Source organism: Apiospora kogelbergensis (genome assembly GCF_038363985.1).
Source record: "Apiospora kogelbergensis strain CBS 113332 chromosome Unknown utg000007l_segment0_segment0, whole genome shotgun sequence".
Classification (NCBI taxonomy): Eukaryota; Fungi; Ascomycota; class Sordariomycetes; order Amphisphaeriales; family Apiosporaceae; genus Apiospora; species Apiospora kogelbergensis.
Genome location: NW_027117424.1, coordinates 1,690,564 through 1,708,245, shown reverse-complemented (window position 1 = coordinate 1,708,245; position 17,682 = coordinate 1,690,564). Strand labels below are relative to the sequence as shown.

At 51.3% G+C, this 17,682-nt stretch overlaps 5 protein-coding genes across 5 annotated transcripts; 3 read left to right on the top strand and 2 right to left on the bottom strand.

The window, feature by feature from the left end:
- Nucleotides 1-686: 686 nt before the first annotated feature.
- On the top strand, nt 687-1,771 carry PG998_010889 (uncharacterized protein; the record flags this gene model as incomplete). The annotated part of the gene is made up of 2 exons (XM_066877705.1): nt 687-1,418; nt 1,472-1,771. 2 exons carry the CDS (start codon nt 687-689, stop codon nt 1,769-1,771), a joined length of 1,032 nt encoding a protein of 343 aa, XP_066726759.1.
- A 2,661-nt stretch (nt 1,772-4,432) lies between these two features.
- Nucleotides 4,433-5,899, top strand: PG998_010888 (uncharacterized protein; the record flags this gene model as incomplete). The annotated part of the gene is made up of 4 exons (XM_066877704.1): nt 4,433-4,611; nt 4,763-5,396; nt 5,450-5,542; nt 5,621-5,899. 4 exons carry the CDS (start codon nt 4,433-4,435, stop codon nt 5,897-5,899), a joined length of 1,185 nt encoding a protein of 394 aa, XP_066726758.1.
- Nucleotides 5,900-6,545: 646 nt separating this feature from the next.
- Nucleotides 6,546-9,048, bottom strand: PG998_010887 (uncharacterized protein; the record flags this gene model as incomplete). The annotated part of the gene is made up of 8 exons (XM_066877703.1): nt 6,546-7,239; nt 7,289-7,582; nt 7,647-8,058; nt 8,114-8,279; nt 8,328-8,444; nt 8,503-8,604; nt 8,660-8,870; nt 8,927-9,048. The coding sequence occupies 8 exons, from the start codon at nt 9,046-9,048 to the stop codon at nt 6,546-6,548; spliced, it is 2,118 nt and encodes a 705-aa protein (XP_066726757.1).
- Nucleotides 9,049-13,440: 4,392 nt separating this feature from the next.
- PG998_010886 (DNA-directed RNA polymerases I/II/III subunit 10) lies at nt 13,441-13,824 on the bottom strand (the record flags this gene model as incomplete). The annotated part of the gene is made up of 3 exons (XM_066877702.1): nt 13,441-13,612; nt 13,667-13,725; nt 13,789-13,824. 3 exons carry the CDS (start codon nt 13,822-13,824, stop codon nt 13,441-13,443), a joined length of 267 nt encoding a protein of 88 aa, XP_066726756.1.
- Nucleotides 13,825-14,404: 580 nt separating this feature from the next.
- On the top strand, nt 14,405-17,460 carry PG998_010885 (uncharacterized protein; the record flags this gene model as incomplete). The annotated part of the gene is made up of 5 exons (XM_066877701.1): nt 14,405-14,425; nt 14,496-14,782; nt 14,836-15,632; nt 15,685-16,472; nt 16,504-17,460. The coding sequence occupies 5 exons, from the start codon at nt 14,405-14,407 to the stop codon at nt 17,458-17,460; spliced, it is 2,850 nt and encodes a 949-aa protein (XP_066726755.1).
- Nucleotides 17,461-17,682: the final 222 nt, after the last annotated feature.

Below are 17,682 nucleotides of genomic sequence, written 5' to 3'. Positions count from 1 at the left end.
CCACGTCAAATCCCACGCTGGGCGGGTGACGGGCAAGAAGGTGAAGATTACTCCGAATTTCTCATATGCAAAATGGTAAAGTGCGGCAAACCCCCCCAGAAGAAGGAATGCCAGACCGAGAAGCTGCTTGCGCAGCCTCTCTGTGTTTGTGGCATAGAAACGCAGCGTTGATGAGGACGATGCTTGGGGAAGGAAAAGGAAAGAAGGAAGAACAAGAGGCACCCAAAATTCGATATTTGAGGTCAAAATTGCATGGAGCACTGCTGCGGGAGTCAGAAGTGGATACCGGCTAGCTGGCCAATCAGAGCGCCTGATTGGGGGCGAGCCCGGTATCAGTGGACCCTTAGGGTGTTATGGTGTTATTTTCCCTAGGTACCTTCGTACCCGTACCTGCCTATAGCAGCTTATGGCTTCCTCCCGAGCAAGTCGGCGCCGCCACTTCCACTTGCCTGTGCTTCGGAATACCCTAGGATTGAGTCAATCTGACACGCTAAGCCGGTATCCATCCAGAATGGCAGTTGTTCTAGACCTCGCCCTGTCCACCAGTAGGTAAATCAACTCTCCCGTCCGTTTGCGCTGCTTTCTCCTTTGCTTCTCCTTTCTTTCCACCCAAACTCTCCTGTCTCCTTTCTTCGCTTCTCCGCGTGCGTGTTTTACAGGGCAGATATAATACCAATTACGCAAAAATGCAGACATCTCCGGCCGATTACCCCCAAGTATGGCAAAGACCACCCTTCGAGGACTTATTGGCTTGTCTACAGAAGTTGCGAGTCGATCCACCCGTTTGGAACCCCAGTTCGTCACGCAAGATCGGCCTGGAAGACCATGAGAACTCTGCCGCCTTTCGCCGCGAAGTGGCAGCTTATCTGGGTACTATCATCTCAAGCAGCCTCAAATGGATCGACGACGAAGACCAAAAGGAGGTCTTGTGGGGAGAGGCCAGTCGGCGCTTGTCGGAGCGGTGTGGCAGAGCCGGAATGGGCGAGATCACTCGGAGATGGCCCTTCGAAGACGCAGCTTACCCGCCTTTTGAACTGACAATCCGCGAACCCCCGATCACAGGAGATGCGCTGGGCTTGAAGACATGGGGTTCCTCGTACGTCCTCGCACAACAGCTGAGCCGGATCGCCGCCGGACCACTATCTCATCTACTCTCCGAGTCAGCCGCCGAGTCCCAGCTCAACGTGTTGGAGCTCGGGTCAGGAACGGGTCTCCTCGGTTTGGCGGCAGCCGCGATCTGGCAGACGGGAGTGGCACTCAGTGACCTTCCAACTATCGTTCCCAACCTTGCCTTCAACGTCAGCGCAAACCGTGCCTTGATCGAAGCCCGCGGGGGTAGAGTTGAAGCAGATGCACTGACTTGGGGTGGATCAGGCGAAGATGATGGCCAGCTCTTCGTGAAGAAGAACCAGTTCAAGGTTAGATCGTAGTCGCCCAGTCTAAGTGAACGCTACTCACCAAACATCTACAGATAATGCTTGCAGCTGATCCCTTGTATGACGATGACCATCCTATGCTACTCACGTCGGCTATTAAGGATCATCTGGCCCTTGATAACGATGCCAGAATAGTCATCATGGTACCTCAAAGAGACGCTGCGACGGCAAAGCTCCTACCTGCTCTCCGGGCTCTCTTGGCGCAAGGCGACAGCCCAGTGGTGTGTTTGGAAGAAGATATTTTACCTTGCCAGGACGACTGGGACGAGAACGATGAATCTGCCCAGCTCGAATGCTGGTGGGGTATCTTCGGGAGGCAGCATGCTTCATGTTGAACGCATTTTGCTGACATCAGATTGAATGCAGGGGATCCTTCCAAGCCAGCGTAGAAAGATGCTGATTACCGGACGGTTGTGACTTTCGTGAAACTTAGAGACATAGAGTAGAGTAGAGCGTGGCGTTTAGATAGCCTGAGACTTCAGCTGCATAGACGGTTAGACATGGATAGAGCTGTGACGTTCTGAATTAGAGAACGATGATTTTGTAGTCTTCTTCCTCCCTCCTATGCATTTGCGGTGCTAGCTGTTCTACTGCGGTGTGGTTTCTTGGCCGATCTGATGACTTGCTGGACTAACTGATATGGAAGTTCTTTCTCTGTCGGCGGAGTGCCTAAGAGTCCAATGGAGGAAGAGACAAACTCCGGGAGGCGCACAACTGTACTTAAGCCATTACGGAACCCTAGGTATCGCGGCATTGCAAGAGTGAGCCTCAGTGCCGTCTCCCATTATCCCTGCTAACACGATGAGAGCCCCCGGTATACGCGGGGTAGAAGAGGGGGTCTGGTAGATATAGACGAATCCAATCTATGTTATAAGTCTGATTTACTTTGGCTTTGACATAAACAGATACCGAACCGATATCTCACATTGTATCGGTCACTCCTTAATAACGTCCCGACTGTCTGTAGTCAAGACAAGTATTGGTGTATGTAGACGAAACAGATCGACCAGAACCTAGAGATTTCCCTCCTGCTACCGAAATAGCATGGTTAATCACGTATATATTCAAGGTTCTGACTGTACCTTACATGTACTGGTAATTCGACGGTTCGTTGACGGCCAACTCATGAGGTCCGTGGCCAGCATCACGTTAGGCAGCTTTTAACCGTTAAATCGAGTATTTCCGTCACTCGAACGTAACGTCTATTGACATCTGATTCTCCAGGTAATTCTGATTGTAGCGATATGCTAAACGGCAAGCCTTAGATCAGTGGTGCCAAGTAGGCAATTGACCTGGGGAGGCATGGAAATGCGGCAATGGTCTCGGTGAGCTCTCTTTTCTTTCCTTACACTTCACTATTCACAACATTTCTTTATTATCTTTGACCAACACCAGTTTCTCGCAGTAGGAAAGCTGCTACTCCAAGGTAGATCACTTGAAAGCATATGGGTTCTCCTACACTATGGTAAAGAAGGGAAAAATGGACTGAGCTGTGATTGGCAAAGTCCATAGACCGTCTTCTATCTTTCCTTTCCCTCCAATCACCATCACTTACTTCAATATCTAGTTTAAAACACAAGCCGTCACATATTATGTCACCATACCCATATTCGCCTCCCAACATCGCTGTCGTCATATTCCTATCGTTTAAGGTGCCCCGACCCGATATCACCATCCATCTGCGTCTAGGTCAGAGACGGCCCTGTTCGCTTGTCAGTTCTACGCTATCAACAGCTATACAACCCCTTTGGCTCGAATGTGGTCGAAGAACGCAACTGAAAGAAACGCGATGCTTAGAAACGTCTGCCTTCGCATTGAACGCACCAGCACCAGCAGTGCCCATTGTTACTCCTTCCGTTCACAGCCCATCGTCGCCCCCGATGCGGACGGGCTGCAGGGAATGGCTGGCAGCAACGGGGGCTTAGTATGTCTCTAGCGCAGCCAACAGCAATGGAAATTGTCAGGCACTCTTCCCGGCCGAAGGACATTGTCACTCCCAGAGTATCCTGGTTGATACAATTTCTCATGAACGAACAGGAATCTTTCCTTCTCAAGGTATGTCATATTCACTATCATATTCACATCAACTTGGCTGGCCAAGTACTAGTCAAGTGAAACGCAATATCGCAATTCACAGAACGGCCCAGTAGTTTCAATGGTATACAATGGCTTACGAGCCATAAGAACCACTTACCACATGACGATAATGGCGAGATGTTACTAGGTAGCACGTGCCTGTGTGCATTGATTTACTATAATCCACTATCCCCTTATAGTGGACGGGAAATATAGTAAAGCTGATGACTGAGATGAGCACACAGCGGTATCGTTAACCAAAGCTATCGGCCTCAGTAGGATAGCGCTGGCGGGTATACTGGCAGTGCCCACGGCGGCATATTGGGTCGTCAGGGCCCAGCGATGCCTATTGACGAGCACCAGCGAACAGCCCGACCTTGTATTCCACCAAGGGCCTTCAGATAGTATGCCCATGGAGTCATCGCAGCGGTCCGCAGATGCCCATTTACCTCCTTCTCTCCTTTCTCCCTCGCTTTCTCTCACAATGTGCAGTGGCTGAGGTGAATAGTACTCGCCTCAGCTGGCAATTACGAGTCGATACTATTCGACCGGTGTGGCTATAGCAGAGCGGACAACTCATTGCCGAGTTGACTGGGATGTGTACAGTTCCCGCCTTGTCTGGTCACGAACGACTCGTCTCAAGTGAATACGGTACTTACTGACCTTCAGTTGCGCAACAGGCTATTACATTCACCCTTCCTGGTCCACCTATAAATACCACGCCCCTCTTCTGCTCCTAGAGACCCTTCTTCCTCTAGATCATTGCTTAGATACAACAGTACACCATCACCAACAACACCACTACACTATACCAAGTCTTAGCCGCCACCAGAGGAAGACAACGACAGCGGCCGAAACGGTGCTAGATAGCCTGCACTCGAGACCGCAGAGAACGAAGAAAAAGTCGCAACTAGCGAAAGATGGGAGGAACACGATCGTACACGAACGAGCAAATCCAGTTCGTTCTGGACGCCTGGATCGATGGCAAGAAGGCACCGGAGATTGTGCAGGCGTATCGACAGGCCTTCGGGGACCACAGGTTTGGCGTATCTCAGGTCAAATACCTGAAGTCGGCATACGGGGAGGACGCCGAATTTGGGTAAGTCTCGAGATCCCTTCCCCAAGTAACATGAGTGTTATGCGACCCTCAGATTCTTGCAAACTTGCAGCCAGCCTATCCCCCATCATTCCCACGTTTTCACCCTGTTCGGACCCTTGACCTTGACACGTGACTGATCGCGCATCTACAGAGTACCTCTGGTCAACAGAGTGATGAGGCCCTCCCCTGCGACAGACGACATTCCGTCTGCCCGCATATTGGCTGGCGCCAGTCTGTCTCAGAGAGGGTTCGGCCGCCCCTCGATGCGCCCCCTTCCAAGCGCCGGTTCGAACCAGATGCCAGCGAGCACGCAACAATCTGCTGGCTTCCCAGCGCGATTAGCCTCGGAGCCGGCGCCTACAGTGACCCAAGGCCTCAGCAACTTCAGCAGTTCTTTTTCGAATGGGCCGGCTGCCTCTGGTATCTTTGATGCAGCCACGACTATAGGCACATCGGTAGCGGGCATGTCGAGGGGCGCTGATCCTCGCAGTGTTGCGTTTGGTGCTGCTCGTCCTCCCTATGGCCTTCAGAGAAACGGCCTCGGGCGCAATGTGATCATGACCGACGTTCCCATTTCGGTCCAAAAAGACGCCGCCTGGAGTGAGCCAGGCAAGGGTTCTTCGCTAGTGGCCCAGAAGAGTGCGGCCGACATGCGCTCGGCGACAACCCCTGTTGGCGGCGCCAGTGTCACTTCGGATGTGACTGCTCAGTTGACAATACCGGATCTCGAAGGAATTCCGAACCTTTCCTCTGGGTCTGCCAACGAGAAGACGGCCGAACCCCCGGTAAGATCCCTCCTATTCCCATCCGCCCAGGACAACTCCCTGGCAGAAGGTAGCTCCTCGGGAGACTGGGTCATGCTCTCCCACGATCAGTCCCCGAAGGAGAAGAAACGGTTGGCTGGCACAGCACCAGCCACCATGGGTGCTCCGTAAGTATTCACGCACCAGGCCATCTCCCCATTTCCTATACCCTTTCCTGTCGCACTAACTCCTACCTTTTCGCACAGATCCAAGCAAAGCACCGACATGACCCGGATGGCGGCGTCCACTTCGGTACCATGCACGACCTCCACCAAGCCATGGCCTCGCACATGTGCATCAAGCTCGAGGAAATCTCGCGAGCTGAGTGGGCGGGGCTTGCCCAAGGGGGCCAACGTACCAACCAAAAAGAGCAGCAGCAACAACATGAGCACGAGCACGAGAAACCCGCTCACTCCGATGAGCCCGAGCCTTCGACCGCCGGGGACGAGAACACTGCGATGGAGCAGTGCGACGTGGAGGTTTGAGATATGCTATATACTATACTTCTTGGTTAGCTTTCCTGCATGTAACGATGCTTACGTCTCGAGTAAGCTTGCTAGATGCAAACTGGATATGCTAATTAGCATAGCAATGGTTAATCATTGGTTAGCACACACCAACCAGCAGCGAAACGGAATAGGTATATCGTAGAACGCGGTTCAGTTCTTGGCGAACGAGGTTTATATTTGAACCGAACCCCCGTAATCGTAATCTTCAAGAGGCTCACGGGCAAGGAATCATCCAATTAAGGGGTATATTATTCAAAATAACGGCCGTGCTGCAAACTTCGGGATATGGTGGCCATGCAAATACAGTAGTGTATATGTTGTTCACAGATCAGACAACCGACGTCTTGTTGATCTAGCGTAGTAACCATGACAAACCGACGAAACGCACTGCTTACAAAAGTCTACCCAAACCACACATTCCAATGCGCCATAAAATCCATCCATAAGGGTATCTTCAGCAGGGAGGGCTGGAACGAACAGACAAAAATCAAGTGTTGACAGAAGTGTTTGTTGGCTGTCATCCAACGTATTGGACATGCGGAGGTATCTCTCGTGGTAATAGTTGTTGCCGCCATCTTTCTTTTCAGATGAAACTGAGGTGTGCGTGTGTGTATCAGGATTCCTAGACCGATATACTGACATTCTTTCTCGTTTCAGCCTCATCCATCTGGAAACCGAAGACCAACTTGAACAGCTCCCTCAGGAAGCTGTATTGGGCCGAGCGGTGGGTCATCCAGGCTATACTCTTCGCCATATCGTTGGCTGTTACCCGCTTCCCCCTGGATGGCAAGGTTGATGCTTGTCGAAACGACGAGTCGGCAACTACAAGATTTTTGTAGTTCTGTAGCAATGTGGTATGTGTAGGTAAAGATCCGAATGAACCAGTAGGCAACGACTTGACGAAGGCTTGTAGCGTGGCAGCTCCATTATGGGACTTGGCTCCATCATCCCGAGAAAATCCGACGTTCATCGCTGCCTTCACAACCAGCATCTTCAGCCGTGAGATGTTGACGTCTTCTGCTGAAGTCGCAGTGGTTGCGGTGCTAGACGTCCTCTGACTACTCTGGGAGTAGCTTGATAGGTTTGACGCACTACTGGACCATCGCCCACCACTGCGGTTGTTCTCCGTGCCGAAAACCATAATATTCGGAACTTGCGGTGATTGATCAGGTGAGATGGGCGTATCTTCGAATTCGGTCACTGGTGTTTCGGGTACCGGCGGAGGTTTCCTTGGTTTGTCCTGGGAAGCACTCTTCAAGCTTTCTCGCTTAGAACGATTCGATGTCCGGCTTGCTCTGCCGTCTTGTTCGCGGTCGCTAGTCGGCTGGTAGTTAAAGAAATTGGTCTGACTTGGTCGCGGAGTACCCCCTATCTGGTCGTATCTGTGTCCAGCCTTCCCTGAAAATGTCGCATAATTCCCAGCATGCTTGAACGGCCGAGCCCAGCAACTCCTCATCTGGCACCTTCCCGTCTCTCTTGTTTTGGCGAATGCTAAATAGCATCTCTGCGAGCGACCAACAAGCACGGAGTAGCGAGTCTGTCTCCTCCGCAAGCTCATTGCGCTGTTTCATTAGTCGATGGCATAGCGTAATATAAAAGTCCAGAGTTCTTTCACGGAACGCCTCTGGTAGGTTGCGATTATCCTGAGCGCTATACAGACTAGTGGCGATGTTAGTGCGTTCCTTGATGGCCGGCCAACTCGTTATGGAATTATTCAACATACTGGTTATTAAGCTCAAAGCTCACACGTAACACGGAGTCTGCAGTTTCGTCCTTCCGTTGCCTTACATCAAATAGGGCTTGGCAAAAGTCTCGACAAAGGTCAAGGTTGACTCTGACGTTGAAGGAAGTATCGTCCTCGTCCCGATTGTCGTACAGTCGTTGGCAAAGTTTCCAGCAGCATTTCCATGCTCTCTCGTGGTCGTCTGGGGTTCCTGAAGTGATGAAAACACGTTGACGATGGTGGGTGCTGAGAGTAGCCAGTGTATTACACAGTGTCCAGCATTCTGCTAGAGCTGTCTTGAGCGATCTGATATCCATATCCTCGTCACCGCTGGGGGTGACAAATTCGTCCTCATAATCAGCCTCGGTTTCGGGCTCTGCATCGGTCTCTGGCTCTCTTGACTCTGGGATGACTGCTTCGCGAGTAAGTATCTGGGACGCGATGAAAAGAAAGTGCATGAGACATACGCTCGAGACTGCTAGTGCTGCTTGAACGGATCCTGGATGCATCACTAAGGGAACTCTGCACTTCTTGGAGATTCTGGGCTCTAGGAGTGGCGCTCTCCAGACTGAATCGTGCAGACCCGACATTTGTCGATATGGGCGGTGGTGTAGGTAAGCCGGGGGATTTTGCCTTCCAAATTTAGCATATCTCGCGTTTTGGGGAATATGGCATGCATACCTTTGAAGAGCTGTCATTCAGTGGTAGAACACTGATATTCTCGGGTTTCGGCGAGCTCTTAGGCGATGATTTCTCCTGGGTCGCATCAGTCTGTGGAATAGCTGTGTCGGAGGATGTCTGGGTCTTGCAGTTAGCGCGAATGGCTCATTCATTGTCTTGCCTTGGAACTACTAACCCAGCTCTGAAAGCTCTCTGGCGCATGTATAACTGAAACTGCCTCTTCACTCAGAGACTGCCGAACTTGGTCTGATATGTTGGTTCGTAACATCAACAGCTTCTTGGAGTTAGTCAGTGACACCATCCAAAGTAGACAGTGGAGCCAAGGGTCTTACCTGAGGCTGTGGTTCAGAGTGCTCCGATGCTGACTCAAGTTTAGCATCGTCAGATGCTTCATCCTCTATCTCGGTAACTTCTGTGCCCACCGACGTTACCGGAGAAGGGCCCACGATATCGCTAGGACTCATCAAATGGTTGTTGGCTGACGAGGCGCGAGCAATGGAGGATGGGCGAAGAGAATTTGACTCGACAGAACCGACGGACGACCTAGCCAAAGTGACATCAGCAGTTGGCATGTCGTAACCACCATTCTGGTAACCTACATTGTGCGAAAGTGTGAGTGAAGAGTGGGCGACTCGGGCGAGGATATCGGATACTCGTGAAGAGGCGAGAACGCAGCTGAAATATTCCCAGTCGTTGATTTCAAGGGAGCCTCGAGAGCCATGGCTATTGTCGGGCAAGATGCGTTGGATCGCTTGCTAAGTCGACCTCGTATGAATCAACGTATAAGCCACCTGCTTCCGGTGGACCGCGTCTCTTGAACCAAAGAGATGGCCGAGAGCCCCATACAGCGCGCTTATATCTGGGCTATTGCTGAATTACGGCCCGGCAGGCAGAATCATCGGCTATGCCTTGCGCTTGGTCTGGTCAGGCGGTCGTGGGAGGAGAAGGTCCTGCGAAGTTTGGTCGACGGAGACGGTGGACAGAGTGATGGCGGAGTGATGGGATGCGTATTAGTTAAAGCTATGGCGTCCGACTGCGGTTCAGACAGCTCCAGTTGGGCAGAAGCGATCGAGTCAGCCTATGTCGCAGTCAGTGCATAGGTCTTGCTTCGGGCCGGATGGCTCAACTAGTATCGAGAATGCGCAAACTCTATAGTCAAGTGCTGGGTCGAGCTATGGTCCCGGGTTCCTCCCGGTAGGCGCGCTCGGAGGGAAGGCAGGCAGCAAAGCAACTTACATCGAGCGTTCAATCGTGACGGGTTCAAGGAGGGGTCACCAGGTGTTGCTCCACCCAGTAAAGATATCCACCGCGTGGGGAGTGGGATCTGACGGGAGTCGCGTGTGAGTGAGCTATTGGGAATGTTGTCGAGGCCGATGACACGCCTGTATAGCCGATGTGACAGCAAGCCTTGCGAAGAATATGGATGGTTGTTGGCCGCCCCTCCAGAGTGCTAGTGCTGAAGCTCTAAACTACATACAGCAAACTGAAAATCAATCAATCGACCCGCGAAAGCTTTGGCGGACCGGAAAGGAGACGAGAGACCTGATGAGAGGCCGCCTCTCTTGAAATGACAGTAGGCAGTAGGGGACAGCCTAGTTGGAGCTTGGAGATTTTCCAAAACTAGAGATAATGCGGTGCGGTCGCTCACGAGCTTGCAGATGCAAATGTTCTTGGGCGCAACAATCAACCAGCAAGCCCGGCCAGTCAGAGAGCAGCAGGCAGATCTGACGGAGGATGGGCGAGGACGTTGAGTGGATGAGCTGCATGGAGTGGGCAGGGCCTCGGCGCTTAGTAGCTGTGGCTCGCTTCAACCGGCGAGTCACACGCATGCATTCCCATCACCGACCCTGGTCCCGAATTTGGGCTCGAGAAATCCGGACGCTGTCCATGCAAGTTAGCCCTTGGAGCCATGCTAACCAGCCTGCCGGGGCAGAATTGTTTCAGGGTTGGGGCATGTATAGTATGTACGTACAAATCAGAGGCCAAAGGACCAATGGCTATATGCCATGATAGCACTGTTGTTGCTGCGAGATGCGCGTCCCCAACTACACCATCTCGTTCCCCCAAAGCGGTGGCACGAACCGACTGCAACGGTTATGCCCGGCTCGTAAGGATCGTCTTCGCCGACCTTGCACCTATATTCGTGCTCAACCCGGAAGATATGTAGCTGAGTCAATGTTCGTCAAGCCGATATACGCCCGCTCGCCCGCCCTTGCCTTGGGGTTACTAGTATGACTGACTCCTGGCTTTCAATTGCCAAGTTCCAAGGCAGCAGGGCACGGCGAATCTGGGTAGGAAGTCACATTCTGACTCGGCATGCCTACATTTTACCGACAACGACCGGCTGCCGGAGCAGGATTGGAGGGAGCGAGTTCCCCTCACTCACCCCCCAATTTCGCAGCTTTCCGGAATCCGAAGATCTGGTTTAGCTACCTTAGTGAGCTCACAGCCTATTTTAGAACCCAGTCTAGCCTTAGCGTCCTCCCGCGTGCGGGACAGCCATAAAGGGTCCAAGCTGAAGTAAGCTGCGACAACTTGGACCGCCACCAGCGCCATCGAGGAAAAAGAAAGAATTCGTGTTGGGGGTGATGTTGGTAACAGACAAAGAGCTATGTACCGGCAACACACATTATGTTGGACGGTATACCATCTCAACAGAGAAGTACTGTGCAGCCAGTCTTCATGCTGATAATCCAGCGTCGTAACGGAGAGTAAAGTCCTAAAATCGTAAGCTAAATGGCTAGCAAGGCTAGGGGGAACAAAGACATCGATGAACTATTCGCTGCCGATCCAGCTGTCCCACCTACCGCCAAGGACTGGCCCCAGGTCGTCCATTGGCTATCGCAGATGATGTTAGAGCTGACAAAGAACAAGCTGGAGGGGTAGACATGAGCTGATTTGGACTCACACCGACAAAACGCTGGCCAGGAGTTCCATGCCAGTCACTCAACCACTCATGTTGGAGAAGCCACCCAAGCTTTGGGTGATCCAGTAAGGCTGAGGACGGCAATTGCAAATCTGCATTATGATTGAGTCGGGGGTCATGGAAGCTAGCAACTTAGGATGGAAACTCGTTTTCCTTCCATCTATCTTCCAAAAAGATGGTGGCCACCCAGACTTCTACTACACCCAATACGGACAGATTTTGAATGGATTGATCGCCGAGATATGCCCTGGCTAGAAATGAGTGTTTGCTTCTTTTGAAATCAAGCCATTTTTGCAGTGTGTCTGCCGACATGGGGATCATGGACTCCTGGGGCTTCTGACGCGGCTGGGGTATTGTATTCTTCCAGAAAGACTAGCTGCGAAAGGGGTGCCTCCGCTCCTCAGACGTGCATAGGCGCCGTGCTACGTCGCCAACAAGGCAAATGCGCCGCATCTCGGGGCGTGTGTCCTATTAGAGACCGCAGGCTGTATTAGTGAACCGCCTTTTTATCACTACTAGCTCCGAGTTGGCCGCCAGCATAACACGTCTGCCTGTGTATGTGTGTTGGAACTAGCAACAAAACTCGGCCCCCTGGGATCTTGATGTTGTCAGACATGCATTGATCTATGCTGCTAAGCGACGGTTCCGAGTCTATGAGGAAATATGCTGGTACTCTGGTATTATCGGTGACATCCTCTCCTAGAGGCCCATTTATTGCATAACAGCCCATCGCTAGTAGAGTGTGAGTAATTGACAGGCATCAAATCGATATTCCTGCTCATGCTATATATTGCGATTTTGGAGAACGGCGAGGCTGGTTAGCTGAGTGCCGAGTATATTACCACCTTCAAACTGTTGGTAGCAACCACGGGAAACACGGGCCCCCTTATCAAGCGATGCAACTGACAGACAAGCAAGGATAAATGGCGATTTTGAAGCTCAATATCATATGGATGTTGTTCTTTGCCACAACGATCCCTCTCGGCAGAAAATTATCACAGCCCCATCCGTTCTTTCTCAAGTGGCTGTTCTATGATAAGTTTGGAGGCATTGAAAGGCGAGGAGGATAACTGCTTGGAACCGATCAATCTTTGTTGTATCCCAAGTAGGTATAGCATGATCACTGCCTGCAAAACGAAGTGCTGAATGATTCACAAGGATATTTAGTAGTTGAATAAGCAGGCGGCTATTAGTATGCATACAAAAGGTTACAAAGTGATAATTCTCCGAAGACAGAGTAAGTAGTTTGGCTTCATGGATGGTGGTCTCCGCACCAGGTAGGATCCAGGCAATCATTATGCACGACGAAACAAAAGAGGAAATATCCGTTGAGCTGCTGGTTAGATACCGCTGTGATTGTGACGGTACTAATCGCCATTCGGGTATAAGAGGTCGGCCCGGGCTCACCAACAAACCTGCACGTCTAGGAAGAGTTCTGCCGAGATTGTAACACAGTCAGTCGTAAAAACGGCAACAAGCTCCGCCCTTCAGCATGCCCCTTCCACCACTCATCCATCACATTGATATGCCTGACCCAGACGTTTGGTACCGACCACTATTATAGGCAACACACCTGCTAACAAGAGGCGGTGAAAGCACGACAACTTGAAGATCTATGCATAGACACGCAATCCAAGATACCTGTGTGACGAGGCAAGATGCACTCCTCGCTCCAGATTTGAGTCACATGACGGTAGCATCAGCAACCATTCCTGCGACCCAGTGGCCAAAGATCAATGTACTCTTTGATTTATCCCTGTTTCCATGCACTAGGCCAGCTATGGGAAACCCATCTCTATCACTGCCGTAGTAAGGGAGTCAGGGGTGTGGCTATGGCCGGCCCTTTCTTTGACCTCGGTCTTGAAGGTAGTCTAAGTCAAGCCCGAAGGGGGAGATTTGGTGTGGAGTAAACATCCAGCCTTCAAGATAGGTCCTCACATTGATGGGTTTCGTTGGCACCGCGTCTATTTCGTAATTGCGAAAGGATGTGTATGTCTTCTTTGCCTGTCCCAAAGTCCGTAGACCATAATGCAAATCGCTTGTCCAAACGCCTAATAATGCAGAGATGCCTACGAGCAGGCAACATTTTTGTTTTGTATCTGTTGAGCCCCTTATCCATTTTAAACCTGAGCAAGTTGAATCTTCTTCTCGTTTCGGCCGTCCGGGGTGTATCTGTTTTGATGAATGTCAGCGCCCATCGTTCCACCAAAGACAATATCCTAATGAGGCCAGTCGCGTCGGCTCATTCTGCTGGAAGAGGGCGTGAACGCACTTGAGAAGTTTCTCGATCAGATCAACGTGGGTCATAATCATGCGGCGGCAGCAGTATCGCTTCAGGCCAAGTTGGTCCATGGCATCACTGTTATGACCTGTTAGTAGAAGGCTGAGTCGAGAGAGGGCTGCTTTGACCTACCCATCCGGGGTGCCCTCATCGATGAGCTTCAGGTAGCGCTCCCACAGGTCGCCCGTGACCTAGTCGCATTGTGATCAGTCAAAACGTCTGAGGTTGCTGTGTCTTTGGATGGTCGGTCCTACCTTGCCGCAAGAGAAACAACGGATGGGGATAATCATCTTGACGATTCAAATCGATAGAAAGTGGTTGCGATACGTAAGGGCGAAAGTCGTGGGGTCGGAGTCTCGCGCGGTTTACCGTACAAAGAGGTCCAACTTTCTTCAAGAATGCGCCTGAGTAAAAGTTTGGCTGACTTACGCATTGGTATTGAACGACCGCGACTTAGAGGATAAGATAAGCAAAGACCATCGACTTTTTGCTGGGTTCTTCCTTACCTAAGCAAATGCAAACAGTACACATCAAAGATTCACAATTGTCCAAGTTGAAGATCGTAGCCTATATTCGAGATTCGCTTTCAACATTACATTAACATGCTACTATTGATTTAGATTTGCGCAACCACATGTGAACTGTACTGTTACCGATTATAGGGGACGCTGGCTGCTCTGTTCCTTATGTCGTTGATGAAGAAGAAGTACCTGCCCCACCTCATCCGCCCTGCTAGCACTGATAAGCTTATCGCCAACTTGACTCCAGTTATTTTTCTGAAATGTTTTACGGCCTGCACTCTTGGAGACAAGATCGTGCATCCAGACGGCCTTGTAATCGGCACGCCATTTTCAACCTGCCCTTCCCACAATGGCTCCCATAATGGTCGAAGTATGTCTGTAGCTCTTTAGAATCCCAACGGTATAATCATTTCAAGCTACTAACAATATGTTTTTCCTAGGACGAGACCTTGGCGGCGATCAAGAGAAAACGGGAAGCCAATGACTTCGGCAAATCGACGCCCAAAAAATCGAAATTGAAACACAAGGATGCTCTCCGCAATGGAACCGCTTCAGTGCAAACGCCTGCAAAGGCTGAGGCTGGAACACCTGCCCGAAATGGTTCTCATCGAAAGGAGAAGACTGAGAAGAAGCTAGGCGAAGGAGCATTGGCGGAAGCATGGAAGGTGTCGCAACCCATTGGAGGGAGAATGCTCGATATTGATGCCATCTTGACAGACGACGAACAGTGGGTTTCTTACTCCCGTATCCCATACAGCCTCGACTGACAATTCTATTCAGGCATCTCATCCTGGCCTATAGTGCCTCTATCCAAGTTTACAGCACAATTGATTCCCTGCTGGTCCGGAAAATTCCCATCAAAGTCACGACAAAATCGAACGAAGATGAGAGCATTGTCGCCATGCGCCTGTCGCGAACCTCCCCGAACATGATATGGGTCGCATCGTCCGCAGGCCGCGTATGGAAAATAGATTGGACAACCGGCAGTGGCTCTGGTGCCTGCCTTAAGCTGGAGTGCGATCTCCTTGTGGATCTCGAGGTCGATATTACTCAGGTCGGTAGCAATGCCCAGGATGTCCTCCTAGCCTCTATTGCTACGGAAGACAAATGGCAGCTTCTGGCTTGTGACGTTCAAAACCTTCAGCTGAAGGGCACCAAGTTGGTTGTGGACAGGACAGCTCCTATCCAGAATCTGAGGTTCTCTTGGGATGGCCAGGTCTTGGCAGCCTCGTCCGGGAAGGATATTATCATTGGTACTCTGAACTCGCCTTCTGGTTCGCCCTTCTCGGATGTTTGGTACGAAGTGTTCATTATGGACTGCAGCGACGACATCACCTGCCTGGATCTACGAGTCGCGCAGCGTGTTCATTTGACGAAACAATCCCAAATTGAGATGGGCGACCAGCTTGTCCTCGACGTTGTGGTGGGCTGTGCCCGTGGAGGGATCTTCTACTACAACGATATTCTGCCTCAGCTACGATTGCTTCACAAAGCTACAAATATCACCAAGTCGCTTCAGCCGCGAAGACTTCACTGGCATCGAAAGGCAGTGCATGCCGTGAAATGGTCGCGTGATGGTGAGTCTCTCACATTCATTGTAGCTTCTACAACTCTAACAGGATCTCCTAGGCAATTACATCATATCTGGTGGTTCCGAGTCGGTTCTTATCCAGTGGCAGCTCGATACAAACAAGAGGGACCCTCTGCCTCATTTGGCGGGATCTATCGAGAATATCGTGGTGTCAACCAAAGGATCGTCGTATGTTGTTCACTTGGATGACAACTCTGCTATGATCCTTTCCACTGCGGAGATGAAGCCTATCACGTACGTGTCTGGCATTCAGACTCTTGTTACTCCCCCGCCTCCTTCCAAAGACAACATTGTTACTCGTGTAGGCAACCAGAGGCTTCGATCCGAATTTATGAGGATACCCGCAGCAATTGACCCGGCTCACCCAAGCCATCTACTGTTAGGCGTTGCGAATGGCCAGCAGATAGTCGACACTGGAGCCCCAACCTCGATACCCATGCTGCAGACGGTGGAGATGAGCACGGTACAAGGAATTGCAAAACAGCCTTTGACCCGAACACATCCTACGGACGTAAATATAACGCCTAAGGGCCAGCCGCTAACCGAGCCTCGGGTTACCCACCTCGAATCCTCTTTCGACGGCAAGTGGCTCGCTACTGTCGACGAATGGCTACCACCCTCCAGAGATGTCTCAGTGCTTGACGCGGCATCCGCCGAACGACGAGAGGTACACCTCAAGTTTTGGATGCATGGCAAAGAAGACAATGTGTTTGAACTCGTTTCCCGCATCAACGGCCCTCACTTCACGGGGCGAAGTGAACACATCCTGGATTTGTCAGCCGATCCGAGCTCACATCGATTTGCAACTCTCGGTGAGGACGGGGTTGTGAGGTTTTGGCAACCCGTGATGAGGGGAGCGTGATGGGCTTGTCGTCAAGAACCAGGCCGGCCGACAATTAGAGCAGTGGACCTGCCTCCATACAGTCCATCTGCATGAGACGAAGCCCGTAGGGGTTACTACAAATGGCCCCAACGATTTACCAGCACGAAGCGGAGCTCTTTCATTCTCTCTCGATGGGTCTACTGTAGCGTGTGCTTTCCGTAATGGTACAGACTCTGCAGTTTACCTGATCGATGCAGAATCAGGGAGAGTGATGGATTCTATGGATGGGTTCAGCCGCGGTGACATCCATGCCGTGAGAATCTTATCATCCCAACTGATCGTGCTTAGTGAAGATTTGGTAGTATACAACGTTGTCTTGGATGAGTTGAGCTATGGTATACGACTTAGCCTGGATGATGGTTCTGCGAAATCCACTCTGCTGATTCCCCAACTTGCCGTTGACTACACATCGGAGAAATTTGCCGTTGTGATGTCTCGGCCTGGCAAACATGGCACGATTCGCTCGGAGCTGGCTACATTCGGTCTCGATCAGAGCGAGCCCGAAACATTGGTGAAATTCTCATTCCCAATCGTGTCGCTGATGACGGCGCCTGGTTCCGGCGGTTTCGTCATCCTCGACGCTGCTGCTCAGTTGTGGTCCGTGAATCAGCGCAGCCAGACAGGGTCGGTAACGCTCGCTCAACCACTCGCGGATATCGACTTGGACAAAGTGGAGGATACGGTGCAGCAGAACGAGTCGAAACCGCTTGCCCTATTCAACGACGCGGAAGACGCAAGCGATGATGAGATGGAACTGGATGGACCCGAGGAAGACGCAGATATGAGTGATGCTTATCCCGTGGTCGTGCCGCCTCAGAAGCTCGCAGAATTGCTGGATTCCGCACCCGTATATGCCATGCCTCCTGTCGAGGACATGTTCTATGAGGTCGCCAAGTTATTCTCGGCAAAACGGAATGTCAATGCTTCTTAGATTTGCGAACACATCTAAGGGCTGGCGCATGATGGTCGTTGTTGCCATTCTGTGAGCCCGCAGCCTGTCTACATTTTCTCCACGGGCATTTGAGTTCGACGAGATTCCAGTCAAAACTGAAGAATAACATGACCGGGAACGGTTTGACGATACGGCGCGGCGCACGTCTTCTCAGAATGAGATTACTGGCCGGGAATCCCCTGATCCGAGGCATATGTACTG